Source organism: Nerophis ophidion, linkage group LG03 (assembly GCF_033978795.1).
Source record: "Nerophis ophidion isolate RoL-2023_Sa linkage group LG03, RoL_Noph_v1.0, whole genome shotgun sequence".
Classification (NCBI taxonomy): domain Eukaryota; kingdom Metazoa; phylum Chordata; class Actinopteri; order Syngnathiformes; family Syngnathidae; genus Nerophis; species Nerophis ophidion.
In genome coordinates this window covers 38,935,894-38,954,421 of record NC_084613.1, presented here as the reverse complement: position 1 = coordinate 38,954,421, position 18,528 = coordinate 38,935,894, and the positions used below count along the sequence as shown (strand labels likewise).

The following is an 18,528-nucleotide window of genomic DNA, read 5'->3' as shown; positions in this document are numbered from 1 at the left end:
TACACACAAACAAAAAGTTTGTTTAAGAACATACTGCACTCACACCACCTCTCTACTGGATTTCCTGTATTAGCATGTGACTGTTAGAAAATGGATGGATGGATGTACACAGTAAGAAGACAAAGTTATTCTGAAGGCAGCATGAAAACAAACAACTGCAGCAAAGTGGAGACTGGAGTATAATACTGTACATCCACAGCTCAGATACAGCAACTGGGTAAGCTAAGGTCAGCATGGTTATTTTTGTCATTTCTGGTCAGGCAGTGGTATAATTAAGGATGGGCGGATTCATCGGCCACCAATCAATATCGGCCAATTTTCGTGAAAAAGTATGTGATCGCCATTTCCAGAAATGCATTTTGATGTCAATCACAATGCTGGAGCCTATTTCGGTTGCAATTGGGTGGAAGGCAGTGTACACCTTAGACAGATTGCCACCTCATTACATCTCTAAGTATAATAACAACTAGTACTTCATATCACTTACTTTCGCTAATGAATATAATCCATAAAGAGTATAGCCATGTTGAGCTATCTACCTTGCCTGTGTGTGTGTGTGTGTGTGTGTGTGTGTGTGTGTGTGTGTGTGTGTGTGTGTGTGTGTGTGTGTGTGTGAGCCAACCTGGGCTGCGGTGATGGCGTTCCATCCAGATGTAACAGTTGTTCTGGGCCACCCCAGTTTGTGAATCCAGGAATGGCAAGCGCACACTGCGTTCAGCGCACAGGCGGGCATTGTAGCTGCGGCACTGCTCGATGGCCTCTTTATAGAACTGGTCACCTAACCTGCCAAGTAGGAGCAGCGAAGGTTAGCCAGACTACATTACAAGGATTTAACGTTGAACATAATTAATGACAGCATGTTTTTTAACTACAACTTGCTTACTGATCAAGGCATCGTCCGATGCGAATGTGATTATATTGACCGTTTAGGTTGCATGCTGGCTTGGTTTTTTATCAAGTCTCTCCTGTGACAAGTGAGCAGCACAGACTCTAAAGACGTAGTTCCACTTTCCTGAGCACCAGTGAGAGTTTGGCAGTCCCTCAGCGTTTGATTGTTAATATTCAGAGTGGAACAGGGAAGGATATTTCACAGTCAAACCCTCAATCTCTGCCACATGCATGCTATGGTAATTAGCCTACTTAATTAATCTCGGCCGGTGCTGCACACAAGGGCAGGTTCTAATTTAACTCTGTCAAATATGGAGGGGGTAAACTTAGAGGCTACTGAAAAGGTGTTATGTGTGCGATTTCTATTATTTGTTTTCTACCTGGAGAAGCCGACATGGCCACAGGTTGTCCTAGTTTCAACGTGGCATCGCCACATCTCCAGGGCATAATAAGATTCATTCACGTGTTTTCAATTATAACATTAAGAAGACAGCCATTTTGAGGGTAACTAATGCACTGACGGCTTCAAATCGAGCCTGGAATCGTTAAGTAGACCTGGGGACGACGGAGCCTTCCTTGTCCTGCTCTAACCCCTTCCTTTCTTCACCTTCACCATTGCTCCTGTTGAGAAGATGTGCAACAGGTCAACAGTCCTGTCATAAATGCTAGTTGCACTAAACCTTCAAGGCTGTTGTTCAGACAAAACCACAGTGTTGAAGGCCATTGGGAACAAGAAGCTTTGTGATTGACAATTGTCACAGGCACACTGAGAACTGAATACTACAGTATTTCACTATTTACAGTATGTCCATAAAGAAATGTGTGATTTAACAACAATTAGAGGTTTTTACGGTTGAATATCTTCAGTCCATGTTCTTCATCTCAAATTTAAGGTGGGAGTGTGGACGATATTTCCCCACTCACAATATGGATGCGCCAACAACAACCCATCAATTTTCTACAACCAGTATCTGTGCTGTTGATTCAGTCTTAACTAGTTAATGGTCCCCTGAATAAAAACATGGGTTTTTTGGTGTATTACTCTGCTCATTATTACACCGGCATCAAAACAGGAATTCAGAGCATCCAGAGACAATGAATGACACACACACCCGGTCAAACAATACACCCACTGTGAATATAAAAAACACCCATGGTAAATCACATAATCTTCGTAGCTGTGCCTTTTACTGCCATTCCTTGATATCAGCACAATCACTGATGTAACGGGACACAACATATCACCTTACTAAAACACAGACCAGCTGTAAATGGTCCCTGAAGTGGTCTCAGTTTGGAAGGTGCACTTGAATAGGGCACGCCACATGAAAGCAGCACTCCTGAGACCACTCAAGTTGAACGTCAGACGCAGATAGGGCTCCGAGAATGTGTTTTGGGGATGCAGCAGGGGGAGTGTTGCTTTGTTTTTTTATGATTTTTTTTGTTTCTGTTTAACTTTCAGGGTTGGTGGCTCAGGCATCAAGAGCAGCAGAATTAAAATGAAAAAAGAGAATCGTACGGACTTTCCTGTAACTGTCATGAATACGTTCAAATAGTTGGTTGGGATCTTTATTTTTTTTTCTGTTGACAAGAAGCACAATATGTGCCTATATTTCCTAAATATATAGTTATACTTACTCATTCAATCATAATTGTAAGTACTACCTATTTGCAGTTTATAAGCTTGCAGTAGTTTGTAGTACACGTCATTAACACATCTTATATTTACTGTCACTATACTTTTTAAATTGGATATCGAGGATATGATTATTACAAAGAAAAACATATGGTGTTCAACAATTGTGAATTTTTAAGATTTATGAGGACTGAGATTTTTGTAGTCATTTTTACATAAAGTGGAACCTCGATTTAGAAGTGGCCTGTTTTTTTTGGAATACACGCTGTTCCTTTTGCTTCAGATTGCGTGCAGAAATTCACAAGTAAATCATTACTTCATATAAAACGTCTGTAGTTGTTTGTTGAACACTCAATTGTAAAGTTTTAGATGTAATGTTTGTTAACTACAATTTTTTTTAAATAGAAAAGCATTTTGGATTAAGGTGTTTTTTTTTTGTAGGCCAGCACAAAAAATAAAGCAAACACATTTTAATAGGGACCATTAATGTTGGGCGATACGGCAAAACAATTTATCATGTTTTTTTTTTTCACATCATCATGTGTGTACATGGAAGAGAATGCAGTGCGTCAGGTTGGATGCAACATAGGGTTATGCTGAACGAAATGTGGTTGAAATTTTACTGTTGGCCTTGGCTTGCCATCAAAGTAGGCCTATGCGATATATAATGTATCATTATATATAATTATTTCGATGGTGGTCTGTGCGGTCAAACAAAAAATGTTAGCAGGGTAATACCAATAACATGTCCCGAGTTCCGACGAAAATTTTGTTGCGTAACTTTACAAATACATTTAGCTAAACGACATCAGTAAAATGTGGCATAATTACTTGGTTAACCATCTTGCAAGAAGCATAAACAAGAGAAACCTACAGTATAGGACTCGTCGACTGCCATTTGAAGTCCCTTGGAGTATTATTCGGATTCGGCTGCGTATCTGGCAACCTCAGTCATGGAGAGTGGGAAGGGACTACAGAATTTTCACCGTGATTGCAGTACCATTTCTGGCCACAGTAATACATAAGGCACCTTTAAAGATACTCAACTGTAAGTTTGTTTTTTTAAATATTTGCTTGAAACAGTGGATGTTCCTGTACAATATTTTGCACCTAAAAATACATGTTTGTAGTAATAAATATGATTAGAAAATTTTAGCATTATGTTTGTGTTGAATTACAGTAACTCTATACATCCATCCATTTTCTACAATGTTCATCCTAAACATTCCTGCCACTTCATTTTACACAGTATTGTATTTTTGGTTCTTATTTGGACATACACCACAATATTTTGAGAGATTTTGATAATGTTACATCCCTAATTATCTGTGATGTAGAATAAACCTTCATGAGCATTGAGGCAAAAAAGCAACTCACCAGTCGTAAGTGTCAACATAGCATCATAAGCTAGTGATAATGGCGCTGCTATAATATGTTTGTCTGTGTTAGCACATATAATAACAATATCACTAAATTCTTGGTTAATATTCAAGTCAAAAAATGTATGGTAAATGGAGTATTGTTGGCGTTTTTTGGATGGTTATTTATTGGGAGTAATGGGCGGAATATCAATTAATCAATCAATCAAAGATTAATAATATAGCCGTAAATCATGAGTATCTTAAAGGGCTGCACAAACCACAACCACATCCTCGGCTCAGATCCCACATCAGGACAACAAAAAACTCAACCCAATGGGATTACAATAAGAAACCTTGGAGGTAGGGCTGGGTGATGTATCGAATATACTCGATATATCGCGGGTTGTTCTCTGTGCGATATAGAAAATGACTATATCGTGATATTCTAGTATACGTTCTCACGCAATTGCTTTTAGTTGCGGGCATTACACTGTATGCGTTTCTCACTCTTTCCTGTCTCTCCTTCTCACAGAGTGGTAAAACAAGCGCACCTTGTTACATACGTCACATACTGTCGCGCTAAACGTTACACGCTCTCGTGGAGCAGAGAGGTAGCGGCAGAGGTTGGACTCGAGTCACATGACTTGGACTCTAGTCAGACTCGAGTCATGAATTTGATGACTTTACACTCGACTTGACAAAATGCAACCCGGCTTAGACTTTAACATCAATGACTTGTGACTTGACTTGGACTTGAGCCTTTTGACTTGACAAGACTTGCTACTTTTCCCAAAACGCAAAGATTAAAAAGTTATTCAGGAGCGCTCCGTATCTTTCATTGTGTACGTGTGTGTCTGTCAGCGTGTGTGTCGTGTCAGCGTGTGTGCTGCCTGTCAGTTCAACAGAACTGACTGTGAGAATTAATTTTGTAGTCATTTTCCATAATATCAATTCGTTTTTGAGTAGACGGTAGATAACTAACTGTACATGGAACACCCCCTTTCCAGCGCCAGAATTAATGTGCCGCCCACTGTTGGTGACATCTACAAAACTTGTTCTCATTCCCTCACTTAAACAGTGTGGATAAAGGCATGTAAAAATGTAAGTTTGATCATTTCATTGCATGTTATTGTCACAAAGATCCATGGCTACTTCAAAGCTGATATGGTTGACATCATTGTCGTTGTTAGGCCTGTTTTAGCCCCTCTAAATAATTTTGTGTTATATATATATATTTATTTTCCTCTTCTTTTTTTTTTTTTTACAAAAACATGCCGACATATTCATTATAAAGTGGCCCGAATATGAGTTTAAATAAAATATCATATAACCCCGTGAATGCGTGGGTTCCCTCCGGGTACTCCGGCTTCCTCCCACTTCCAAAGACATGCACCTGGGGATAGGTTGATTGGCAACACTAAATTGGCCCTAGTGTGTGAATGTGAGTGTGAATGTTGTCTGTCTATCTGTGTTGGCCCTGCGATGAGGTGGCGACTTGTCCAGGGTGTACCCTGCCTTCCGCCCGATTGTAGCTGAGATAGGCGCCAGCGCCCCCCGCGACCCCGAAAGGGAATAAGCGGTAGAAAATGGATGGATTGATAACCTGTTATTATTCTCTCAGTTTCCCCTCACTTCATAGCGTAAGGTGTGTAGCTTTGAAGCACGCAGCGCTGCAGAACAAACAGGTGAACGGATGCAAAGTGGACATAAACTTTTTCAAGAAAGTACGTATTTATCACTGCCTGCAGAGGTGTGGACTCGAGTCACATGACTTGGACTCGAGTCAGACTTTAGTCATGAATTTGATGACTTTAGACTCGACTTGACAAAATGTAAAAAGACTTGCAACTCGACTTAGACTTTAACATCAATGACTTGTGACTTGACTTGGACTTGAGCCTTTTGACATGACATGACTTGCTACTTTCCCCAAAACCCAACGATTAAAAAGTTATTCAAGAGCGCTCGGTATCTTCCATCGTGTACGCATGTGTGTCAGCTTATGTGTGATGACATCGTGTGCGCTACTTGTCAGTACAACAGCCAATCAAATTACATCCACGTTATTTTCGTCCCACGGCATTCATCCAAGTCAAGTTGTAGGAAAACCAACGAAGAAAAGCTCTCAAACAACGCGCCAGTGAGGAAATATGATGCCAAAAATAGTTTTGTTCAGGTATTAAAACTACGACTTGGTCACCAAAAAATGAATTGCCATATGTAAAATATGTGGTTCGAAAATTACAGACGGGGACGCAACAACTTCCAACTTCGTTCGACATTTGAAGTTTCACAAAGAAGGGTAAGTTCTGAATGTAAGCTAACGTTTATTAGCTGAGTAACGTAACTTTTATTTGCTGTGTAGTTAAATCAGTGAGGCTGTAAACTCACTGCTAATGTTAGAACCATAGACATCTTATAAGTAGACGCAGCATCGACCACTACTGCCTACTGGCGCTGAAGAGATGGGGGTGGGGCCGCCATCTTGGAGTGGTGCTCCACTCCACTCAGTGCAATACATTTGGCAGGAGCAATGAACTGTCAACGCATTTTACCTCAGTGAATACCACTGATTTTATCGCGCTTTTTTGTCATACGTGTGACTATGATAAAGGACACATGTATTGGCGTGTTCATAGTTTGCTTAACAGTAATAGAATATTCTTATATGCTATAAGTGACCATACGTCCAAGATCAAAACTGGGAATAATAATCCCAGAGAAGGGGGAAAAAAGCGGAGAAACAATATGATTAGGTTATATATACATGTGTATAGCCTACACAAACAATGTATGAATATGTTATATATCTATATAATAGACTTTATCTCTTTTGCTGCAGCAGCAGAGAGTTTATTCTGTCTTGACACTTTGTATTGATATTTTGTATAACATTCTTCCCGTAAATGATCACGTTTACAGTGATTGTTTAAAATTTATTTTTCCTGTATGTTGCTTTGGATAAAAGTGTCTGCCAAATACTAGTGAGGCAAAAAATAATTTAGTCAGCCACCGATTATGCAAGTCCTCCCACTTAAAATGATGACAGAGGTCTGTATTTCATCATAGGTACACTTCAACTGTGAGAGACAGAATGTGAAAAAAAAAAATCCAGGAATTCACATTTTAGGAATTTTAAATAATTTATTTGTAAATTATGGTGGAAAATAGGTTTTTGGTCAACCATTCAAACCATTCAAAGCTCTCACTGATGGATGTATTGTGAGGTTTTGAGCCAAAACCTCACAATACATGGCCCCATTCATTCTTTCCTTAACACGGATCAATCGTCCTGTCCCCTGCAATTAAACTGTATACTATATTAAGAATATGTGTACATATTGCATACAGCCCTGACTTCTAAAAAGTACAACTCTGTTCATTGTTATGTTTTTCATGTGTACGCAGTGCGCACACATAAACACACATACAGTATGAGATGAGATCAATTAGATAAGGTAAGAACAGGATAGAAACTGCTGTGGAACTAGTTACAATTCAATATGCCATGGAAATACAATGTTAACATATCTGTGCAAATAAGTACAGTTGCACTTGTTTTCGCAAATGTGTTTATTCTGTAAGGGAATTGGTTAAATGTTTAAAATGACTGGTTAATCGTGCTATTATGAAGTGCAATGTGAGCACTATTTATTTTCCTGCAATTTCAAATGCACTTGTTTTAATATATAAAGAAAGTGTTTTAAAAGCACACACAATCTGTGTAAATATATTAGTCTGTGATTAAATGACTTGAAAGGACTCAAAACTCAAAATGCGGGACTTGGGACTTGACTTAAGACTTTCCCATCTTGAATTTGGACTTGACTCGGGACTTGTCTTTCTTGACTTGGGACTTGAGGGCAAAGACTTTAGACTTACTTGTGACTTGCAAAAAATTGACATAGTCCCACCTCTGGGTAGCGGCATGGGTAACGTTAGCTGTGATGCTAGCGGTGCAGTGCCAGTGGTAATACGAGAGAAAGAAGGTGCGAATCTGGTAACAAATGAAGGAAGAAGAAATAATTCCCAAGAAAAACAGCAGAGGTTCCATCGTCTGGCGGTGGTTTGGCTTCAAACGGGAATATATTAAACAGACAACTGTAATTTGTCAAGTATGCGGCAAAAGCGTTGCTACAAAAAGTAGCACCACTGCCTGCTAATGTGTAGCACCATTTGAAAAGTCACCTGCTAGAGAATGAAAAGTGCTTGAAACTCCATATGACAACATCTCCATTCGGTGCCAAACCCACAAAATGCCCAAGCAACCTTTTCCACATCAACACTATATGAAAAAAATAGTCTAAAACAGAAGCAGATAACGTCCGCAGTAACCTTCCACATAGCGAAGGAGATACACTATTTGACTTCCTATTATGCAGCTAATTTTTATTTGAAAGTTACTGAAATATCTTGTGTGACATCATGCACAAAAGTGCACTTTATTTGTTTTTAACTATTGTATCGGCGATCTGTACAAAAAGTGCACTTTAATTTAATGTTGTTTTGATGTCATCTTAGTGACATCATGCACAAAAGTGCACTAATAGTTTGTTTTAAAATGTCTCTAACAATCTTGCACTTTCTGTTTTAAAATGACATGAATGTTTGTGCCACTGCTTAATAACTGTTTAATAAATACAGTTTTGGTCAATTGACTTAGTTGTGATTTCCCTCTCTGTATGAAAGTTTAAAATTAGCATATATTAATGCAGTATAAACAAGAATGTTTTAATGTAGACACATCATCAAGATATTAATAAAAGCCCCCCCCGGCGACCGATGCAATGGACGCTGAGTGGATATAGATTATAGTGTCAGAGTCGAGTCCATAGTGGGGTTGGCCCCACTGACAATAGTGGGACCCAACAGACAACCTCCCATTGGCTCCATTATAAGCAGGCTTTTGTTTACAAGTTAGAATTAACTAAAAAATACATCCGTCATCTTGTCTTTCATAATGACTGTAAACAATGCAAAAATAAAATTAAAAAAAGTGCATTTCCCCTTTAAGCTTTGCCTGTGGTATGTGCCACATATGCATCATATGATACAATTATCTGGTGCATGTGAGATAGAACTAAAGCTAATCTTGAGGCCAGCGTAGAGTTTTCCACTATCAGCATGTTCCTGTCAACTGTCTGCTGCTGTCACATGGTCACGTAATGTGACCATGTGTCAACACTCATTTTGCATGTCACTTTGCATTTCTACCTTGTAGCAGACACTCTCCAGTGTTTAACTTGTCAAAACACCCGCAACTACAACCAGGAACCCACAACATAAGTCTTTACTTAGCTTCACAAGTGTGCAAGGTGCAGTTCTCCTTCACAGGAAGCAGCCGCTACCACAGCAACAACCAATCAGAGCAGTTAGAAAGAGAGCAGGAATAAACCAGACCATGGTTCAACACAACACCGTGCCAAAGAACAGAAGGCCTGACTCAACGAGTGCAGCAATGTTACCACAAAGCAGTACACCTCCCTTCATTATGGTACAGTACACGTTGTACCACCAATGTAAAAAAGCTAACAACTGGTATAAAAATAGGTAATCTGCACAGAAATGTTTTTTATAGCGCCCTTTTGTTGGCTTACTTACCCTTGCTTTGCAGATGCAACCACAGGTATGAAGCCTGGAGGGTGGAGCCAGTTACACTAAAACCAAATGATTGGTTGAAGAATTCATGGGCATAGGCAACCATAATGTAAGCCAGGTAATGTGCTTAATGTTATGAAAAATGATAGTCAAGGTACAATAATTTAGGTAAACTCAAATGAACTGGTTAGCCCCTTATTTGAATGCCATTGAATTTATGACAAAGGTGAGGATAGATATCCCTTTGGTCTCAAGATCGACCGATTCAGTGTTAAATTTGTTGACTAAAAATGTTTGTCCTAGTTATCAACGACCATTTTTTACATGACTAAAATTAGGGATGATGTTCGTTAAGAAATTATCGATATCGATGCCATTATCGAATCCTCTTGTTGAACCGATTGAATCCAAATAGGTTGTAGTGTGTGCACCTTGTGTGTGCACTGAGTTCCAAAAGCCGAAGATGTTATGTGACTGGGCCGGCACTCTGTTTATATGGAGGAAAAGCGGACGTGACTGAGGACTGCATGCGGATGTTAAAGGCTGAAGGTTTCAGGTAAGAGAGGACGCTAAAGGCACGCTCCCAGTGAGCATCTAGTGCTGCTATGTGCGTTGTAAATAAAAAAAAAATGACAATTAACACACCACCTACATGGACGAGTTACCGCTCACTTTCAAAATCCCGGTGAAGCACACCATGGAGAAGAAAGGGACCAGCACGGTAGCGAATCGATACGCACAACGGTGCAAGAGAAGTCGGCTTTTACTGTTGTGCTAGCTTGCTATGCTAATGGACAACAAGACTGACTTTGAAAATGAACTTCATCCCAGCTGCACTCTGGCGGAAGGCGGACTAAACCCTGGACAAGTTGCCACCTCATCGCAGGGCCATCACGGATAGACAGAAAATATTCACACTTACATTCACACACTCGGGCCAATTTTAGTGTAGCCAATCAACCTATCCCCAGTGCATGTCTTTGGAAATGGAAGCAAGTTTCCGGAGGGAATCCAATCATATTCAATTGTGTCTTTAGGTGTGTGGGACAAGTTTTACAATGAGAATAGCATGTGGGAGAGCGGTGGAGTGTAAATCACAAAGGGGTCCAATTAGGGCTGGGTGATATATCGATATACACGATATATCGCGGGTTTGTCTATGTGCGATACAGAAAATGACAATATCGTAATATTCGAGTATATGTTCTCACGCAGTTGCTTTTAGCTGCGGGCATTAAACTACAGGCTCTTCTCACTCTTTCCTGTCTCTCCTTCTCACAGACAAGCAGGCGCACAAACTTACACACGTCACATACTGTCACGTCATATGTCACATGCATATACGCCCTCGCCCAGCAGAGCGGTAGCAGACTGGGTAACGTTAGCTGTGATACTAACGTAGCCGTATGAGTGGTCATACCAGAGAAAGAAGGTGCGGATCAACAAATGAAGGAAGACTTATTTCCCAATAAAAACAGCAGGGGGTCCATCGTCTGGCGGTGGTTCGGCGTCAAATGGGAATATGTCGAACTGTCAACCGTAATTTGTCAAGTGTGGGGCAAAAGCGTTGCTATAAAAAGTAGCATTACTGCTAATATGTAGCATCATTTGAAAAGTCACTCACTAGAGAATGAAGAGAATTTCATAACATCCGTAGTGAAGGACAAATACTATTTGATTTCCTATTATGCAAGTCATTTTTAGTTGACACTTAAAATGTCTCTGACAATCTTGCACTTTCTGTTTTGGAAATTACATGAATGTATGTGCAATTGCTTAATAACTATAATAAATACACTTTTGGTCAATTGACTTAGTTGTGATTTCCCTCTCTGCATGAAAGTTTAAAAGTAGCATGTATGATTGCAGTATGAAAAAGAATGTTTTAATGTAGACACAGAATAATCATACTGCTGTGATTATATGCATCAAGTGTTGATTAAAGGCCAAGGCAAAATATCGTAATATATATCGTATATCGCGATATGGCCTAAAAATATCGATACGCACAAAAAAGGCCATATCGCCCAGCCCTAGGACCAATCAGAAGTCTTTGTAAGGCAAAGTGTTTAGACTTTATACTGGAAATAACAGACTGTACTGTATTGTAGGGATCTAACATTAAACGGTATTATTAATTACTAATTATTAACTATACTAACTAACTATACTAACTTATTAATAATCTCTCTGAGCTGCCACCTTATCGCGGTAGAGGAGTGTGCGTGTCCCAATGATCCTAGGAGCTATGTTGTCCGGGGGCTTTATGCCCCCTGGTAGGGTCTCCCAAGGCAAACAGGTCCTAGGTGAGGGATCAGACAAAGAGCAGCTTGAAGACCTTTATGAAGAAGACATATTGAGGACCGATATTTCCCTCGCCCGGACTTGGGTCACCGGGGCCCCCTTCTGGACACCCAGACCCAGAGGTGGGGCACGTTGGCGAGCACCTAGTGGCCGGGCCTGTTCCCATGGGGCCCGGCCGGGCACAGCCCGAAGAGGCAACATGGTCCCCCCTCCAATGGGCTGACCACCCATAGCAGGGGCCATAGAGGTCGGGCGTGATGTGAGCTGGGCGGCAGCCGAAAGCAGGGCACTTGGCAGTCCGATCCTCGGCTACATAAGCTAGCTCTTGGGACGTAGAACGTCACCTTACTGGGGGGGAAGGAGCCTGAGCTAGTGCGCGAAGTGGAGAAGTTCCGGCTGTATATAGTCGGATTCACTTTGACGCACAGTGAGTGCTCTGGAACCATTTCTCTCGAGAGGGGCTGGACTTTCTTCCCCTCTGGCATTGAGAGGCGACGGGGCTGGGGTGGCAATTCTTGTTACCAAAGCCTGCACGTTGGAGTTCAACCCAGTGGACGAGAGGTTAGCCTCCTTCCGCCTTCGGGTGGGAGGAGGGGTCCTGACTGTCGTTTGTGCTTACGCACCAAACAACAGTTCAGAGTACCCACCCTTTTTGGGTACACTCGAGGAGTACTGGAAAGTGCTCTCCCGGGTGATTCCCTTGTCCTACTGGGGGACTTCAACACTCATGTTGGCAACGGCAGTGAAACCTGGAGAGGCGTGATTGGGAAGAATGGCCGCCCAGATCTGAACCATAGTGGTGTTTTGTTATTGGACTTTTGTGCTCGTCACGGATTCTCCATAACAAACACCATGTTCAAACATGAGGGTGTCCATATGTGCACTTGGCACCAGGCCACCCTAGGCCGCAGTTCCATGATCGACTTTGTAGATGTGTCATCGGATTTGCGGCCTCATGTTTTGAATACTTGGGTGAAGAAAGGGGCAGAGCTTTCTACCGATCCCCACCTGGTGGTGAGCTGGCTGCGATGGTGGGCTAGGATGCCTGACAGACCTGGCAGGCCCAAACGCATTGTGAGGGTCTGGTGGGAACGTCTGGCAGAGTCTCCTGTCAGAGAGAGTTTCAATTCCCACCTCCGGAAGAACTTTGAACATGTCACGGGGGAGGTGCGGGACATTGAGTCCGAGTCGACCATGTTCCGCACCTCTATTGTCGAGGCAGCTGATTGGAGCTGTGGCCGCAAGGTAGTTGGTGCCTGTCGTGGCGGTAATCCTAGAACCCGTTGGTAGACACCGGCGTTGAGGGATGCCGTCAAGCTGAAGAAAGAGTCCTATGGGGTTCTTTTGGCTTACAGGACTCTGGAGGCAGCGGACAGGTACCGACAAGCCAAACGGTGTGCGGCTTCAGCGGTCGCGGAGGCAAAAACACGGACATGGGAGGAGTTCGGGGAAGCCATGGAAAACGACTTCCGGACGTCTTCAAATCGATTCTGGACCACCACCCGCCGCTTAAGGAAGGGAAGGCAGTGCACTGTCAACACCGTGTATGGTGAGGATGGTGTTCTGCTGACTTCGACTGCGGATGTTGTGGATCGTTGGAGGAAATACTTCGAAGACCTCCCCAATCCCACCAACATGTCTTCCTATGAAGAAATGGTGCCTGGGGACTCTGTGGTGGAACCACCACCCCAGACCGAGGTGGTGGTTCCTCTCTTTAAGAAGGGTAACCGGAGGGGTGTGTTCCAACTATCGTGGGATCACACTCCTCAGCCTTCCCAATAAGGTCTATTCAAGTGTACTGGAGAGGAGGCCACGCCGGGTAGTCAAACCTCGGATTCAGGAGGAACAGTGTGGTTTTCGTCGTGATCGTGGAACTGTGGAACAGCTATATACGCTCGGCAGGGTACTTGAGGGTGCATGGGAGTTTGCCCAACCAGTCTACATGTTCTTTGTGGACTTGGAGAAGGCATTCGACCGTGTCCCTCGGGAAGTCCTGTGGGAAGTGCTCAGAGAGTATGGGGTACCGGACTGTCTGATTGTGGCGGTTCATTCCCTGTACGATCAGTTTCAGAGCTTGGTCCGCATTGCCGGCAGTAAGTCGGACGCGTTTCCAGTGAGGGTTGGACTCCGCTAAGGCTGCCCTTTGTCACCGATTCCGTTCATAACTTTTATGGACAGAATTTCTAGGCGCAGTCAAGGCGTTGAGGGGATCCGGTCGGGTGGCTGCAGAATTAGGTCTCTGCCTTTTGCAGATGATGTGGTTCTGATGGCTTCATCTAGCCAGGATCTTCAGCCCTCACTGGACTGGTTCGCAGCCGAGTGTGAACCAATTGGGATGAGAATCAGCACCTCCATGTCTGAGTCCATGGTTCTCGCCAGGAAAAGGTTGGAGTGCCATCTCCGGTTAGGGAAGGAGACCATGACCCAAGTGGAGGAGTTCAAGTACCTCGGAGTCTTGTTCACGAGTGAGATCAACAGGCGGATTGGTGCGGCGTCTTCAGTAATGAGGATGCTGTATCGATCTGTTGTGGTGAAGAAGGAACTCTCATTTTACCGCTCGATCTACGTTCTTAACCTCACCTATGGTCATGAGCTTTGGGTTATGACCGAAAGAATGAGATCACGTGTACAAGCGGGTGGCGGGGCTCTCCCTTAGAGATAAGGTGAGAAGCTCTGCCATCCGGGAGGTACTCAAAGTAAAGCCGCTCCTCAGCCTTCCCAATAAGGTCTATTCAAGTGTACTGGAGAGGAGGCCACGCCGGGTAGTCGAACCTCGGATTCAGGAGGAACAGTGTGGTTTTCGTCGTGATCGTGGAACTGTGGAACAGCTATATACGCTCGGCAGGGTACTTGAGGGTGCATGGGAGTTTGCCCAACCAGTCTACATGTTCTTTGTGGACTTGGAGAAGGCATTCGACCGTGTCCCTCGGGAAGTCCTGTGGGAAGTGCTCAGAGAGTATGGGGTACCGGACTGTCTGATTGTGGCGGTTCATTCCCTGTACGATCAGTTTCAGAGCTTGGTCCGCATTGCCGGCAGTAAGTCGGACGCGTTTCCAGTGAGGGTTGGACTCCGCTAAGGCTGCCCTTTGTCACCGATTCCGTTCATAACTTTTATGGACAGAATTTCTAGGCGCAGTCAAGGCGTTGAGGGGATCCGGTCGGGTGGCTGCAGAATTAAGTCTCTGCTTTTTGCAGATGATGTGGTTCTGATGGCTTCATCTGGCCAGGATCTTCAGCCCTCACTGGACTGGTTCGCAGCCGAGTGTGAACCAATTGGGATGAGAATCAGCACCTCCATGTCTGAGTCCATGGTTCTCGCCAGGAAAAGGTTGGAGTGCCATCTCCGGTTAGGGAAGGAGACCATGCCCCAAGTGGAGGAGTTCAAGTACCTCGGAGTCTTGTTCACGAGTGAGATCAACAGGCGGATTGGTGCGGCGTCTTCAGTAATGAGGATGCTGTATCGATCTGTTGTGGTGAAGAAGGAACTCTCATTTTACCGCTCGATCTACGTTCTTAACCTCACCTATGGTCATGAGCTTTGGGTTATGACCGAAAGAATGAGATCACGTGTACAAGCGGGTGGCGGGGCTCTCTCTTAGAGATAGGGTGAGAAGCTCTGCCATCCGGGAGGTACTCAAAGTAAAGCCGCTGATCCTCCACATCGAGAGGAGCCAGATGAGGTTGCTTGGGCATCTGGTCAGGATGCCACCCGAATGCCTCCCTAGGCAGGTGTTTCGGGCACGTCCAACCGGTAGGAGGCCATGGGGAAGACCCAGGACACGTTGGGAAGACTATGTCTCCCGGCTGGGCTGGGAATGCCTCGGGATTCCCCGGGAAGAGCATGACTGGGGAGAGGAGAGTCTGGGCTTCCCTACTTAGGCTGCTTCCCCCGGGACTCGACCTCGGATAAGCGGAAGAAGATGGATGGATGTTATTAATAATGACCGCAGCAACAGCAATGATGGCCGGGATAGGCTCCAGTCACACCGAGACCCCTGTCTTCTTTGGGTCAAACTCCAGTTTGCTTGTTTTTGTTATCGATAATTGCTCTCAACCGGTGTTTTGTTTTGTTTAATGTGAGAGTGCACTCTTATCACGCTGTCACTTGAGAACCAGCACGTCTCTATGGGCAGGAGAGCGAGGATGCACCTGTGCGCTGACAGCGGCAGCAAGCGCGCAGGTGGAGACAGGCTAACTGTTAGCTTCAACTAACCAGCACCCAACCAAACTCCTCCACCTCAAAAACATACTTTGCAGGTCAACAGACGGGGCAAATGCGAGCCTTATTATTATTTCACATCAAGTATTCTACTTTGAAAAATATTTTTTGTGAAAGATTTAGCATATTAAAAAACAGACAGTTTCCTCTGACAAAAAGGACAGAAAAAAAAAAAGAATTGACGGATAGATCTGAAGTTGATGAATGTCTAGAACTGAAAAAATATATATACATGAATGTGTTTACTTTTGTATTATTAATTTAATAAATTAAGGAACGTTTATGACAACCTTTTTCCAAAACACAATATCAAATGTGAGATGTAACAGGATAATGCATACATTTATCATTTGTTTTCAAAACGGTTACAAAAAAGTCAGAACTGCAGGTCAGCTCGCTCGCAGTTCTGGCTTGAGGTGAAGGATAATTAGCTTTTAACATAACGTTAGCTCATTTTGATGTGTGTGTGCGTGTGCGCACGTGTGTGGGCCCGCATGTGTGTGTTAGGGGTAGCAAAGCCTTGTGTGTCTGTTATTTCATTGAACTCCATGGTGTTCAGGGATGAATAGTCTCTCCTATTGCTATTGTACAACATTTTCAGCTTTAGTTACATGAATCTTTAGTAATCTAGCAGCCTCGTTTTGACGGCGTGGTGCAGTGGGAGAGTGGCCGTGCGCAACCCGTGGGTCCCTAGTTCAATCCCCACCTAGTACCAACCTCGTCACGTTCGTTGTGTCCTGAGCAAGACACTTCATCCTTGCTCCTGATGGGTGATGGTTAACGCCTTGCATGGCAGCTCCCTCCATCAGTGTGTGAATGTGTGTGTGAATGGGTAAATGTGGAAGTAGTGTCAAAGCGCTTTGAGTACCTTGAAGGTAGAAAAGCGCTATACAAGTATAACCCATTTATCATTTATTTATTTTAACTACAAGCTTCCCAAATGCTTTAATAAATTAAGCATGATGAGTTGACTTGAAACTGTTTAATGTTGCACTTGTTATATGTAGAAGAAAGGTTTTTTCATGTTATTTAATCAAAGCAACAACTTGAGGCAGTTTAATGTGGATTAACAAGGGCAGAATTATTAGAGTGTTCCCAATGTTAAAAGGATAAAGCCATCGTTCACAAATTTGGTAAATAAATAACCCAAAAATGTATATTTTGTTGTTTTCTTACTGTACCGAAAATGAACCGAACCCTGACCTCTAAACCGAGGTACGTACCGAACCGAAATTTTTGTGTACCGTTACACCCCTAATATATATATATATATATTTATATATATATTTATATATATATATATATATATATATATATATATATATATATATATATATATATATATATATATATATATATATATATATTAGCGATGCACCGATTAATCGTTAACCGAATATATTCGGCCGAATATGGCAAAAAAAGCCACATTCGGCCTTCGGTGAAATGAGTTAAAAACAAGGCCGAATAGTGGCGTGTGACGCAATTTTTTGACGCGGTGACACAATCAACCAACGTGCAGTGACGTGGTGACGTTGGGATATGTTGTGTACCTGTATAAGTGTATGAGGTTACAAGCACACACTTATTGAGATTTAGTGGGGCCTCTGTTTACATTATGAGTCTGTTGTGTAGGCTACCTCTATAAGTGTAAGAGGTTACAAGCACACACTTAATTGAGATTTACTTAAGCCTTCTGTTTACATTATTAGCATATCTACTGTGGCTAAGCAGACTTTTGCCAAAAGGACAATAATTCATTTGTTGTGGGTTTATCCACTTTAATGCACTTTTTTTTTTTTTTGAATGCATGTTTTGTTTGAAGGCCTAATATAAATGAAAAACTGTGCTTTTTTTTGAAAAGCAAAGACTACTGGAATATTAAAAAAATGTCAATATTTAATAAAAAAATACTTTATTTGAAAAACATGTCTAAATATTTATTCTAGGCTATTTATGCAATATTAAAACAATTGTGAAAAACTGCATTCATTATTCGGTATTCGGCCTTCGGCCAAGCGTTTAAATTTTATTCGGCTTCGGCTTCGGCCACAAATTTTCATTTCGGTGCATCCCTAATATATATATATATATATATATATATATATATATATATATATATATATATATATATATATATATATATATATATATATATATATATATATATATATATATATATGTTTATTAGGGCTGCGAATCTTTGGGTGTCCCACGATTCGGTTCAATATCGATTCTTGGGGGTCACGATTCGATAATATATCGATTTTTTCAATTAGATTCTCGATTCAAAAACGATATTTTTCCGATTCAAAACGATTCTGTATTCATTCAATACATAGGATTTCAGCATGATCTACCCCAGTCTGCTGACATGCAAGCAGAGTAGTAGATTTTTTTTAAAGGCATACTGAAATGAGATTTTCTTATTCAAACGGGGGTAGCAGGTCCATTCTATGTGTCATACTTGATCATTTTGCGATATTGCCATATTTTTGCTGAAAGGATTTAGTAGAGAACAT

The 18,528-nt window shown here is 42.3% G+C and overlaps 1 protein-coding gene across 6 annotated transcripts in view; it reads right to left on the bottom strand.

Moving 5' to 3' along the window:
• Positions 1–18,528, bottom strand: part of LOC133549568 (zinc finger protein DPF3-like) — a 79,247-nt gene that overhangs the window by 24,913 nt on the left and 35,806 nt on the right. For all 6 annotated transcript variants that reach the window (XM_061895108.1, XM_061895105.1, XM_061895103.1 and 3 more), the window contains one exon: positions 623–783. In XM_061895108.1, coding sequence (XP_061751092.1) covers positions 623–783 — 161 coding nt within the window. The remainder of the gene's footprint in view (positions 1–622; positions 784–18,528) is intronic.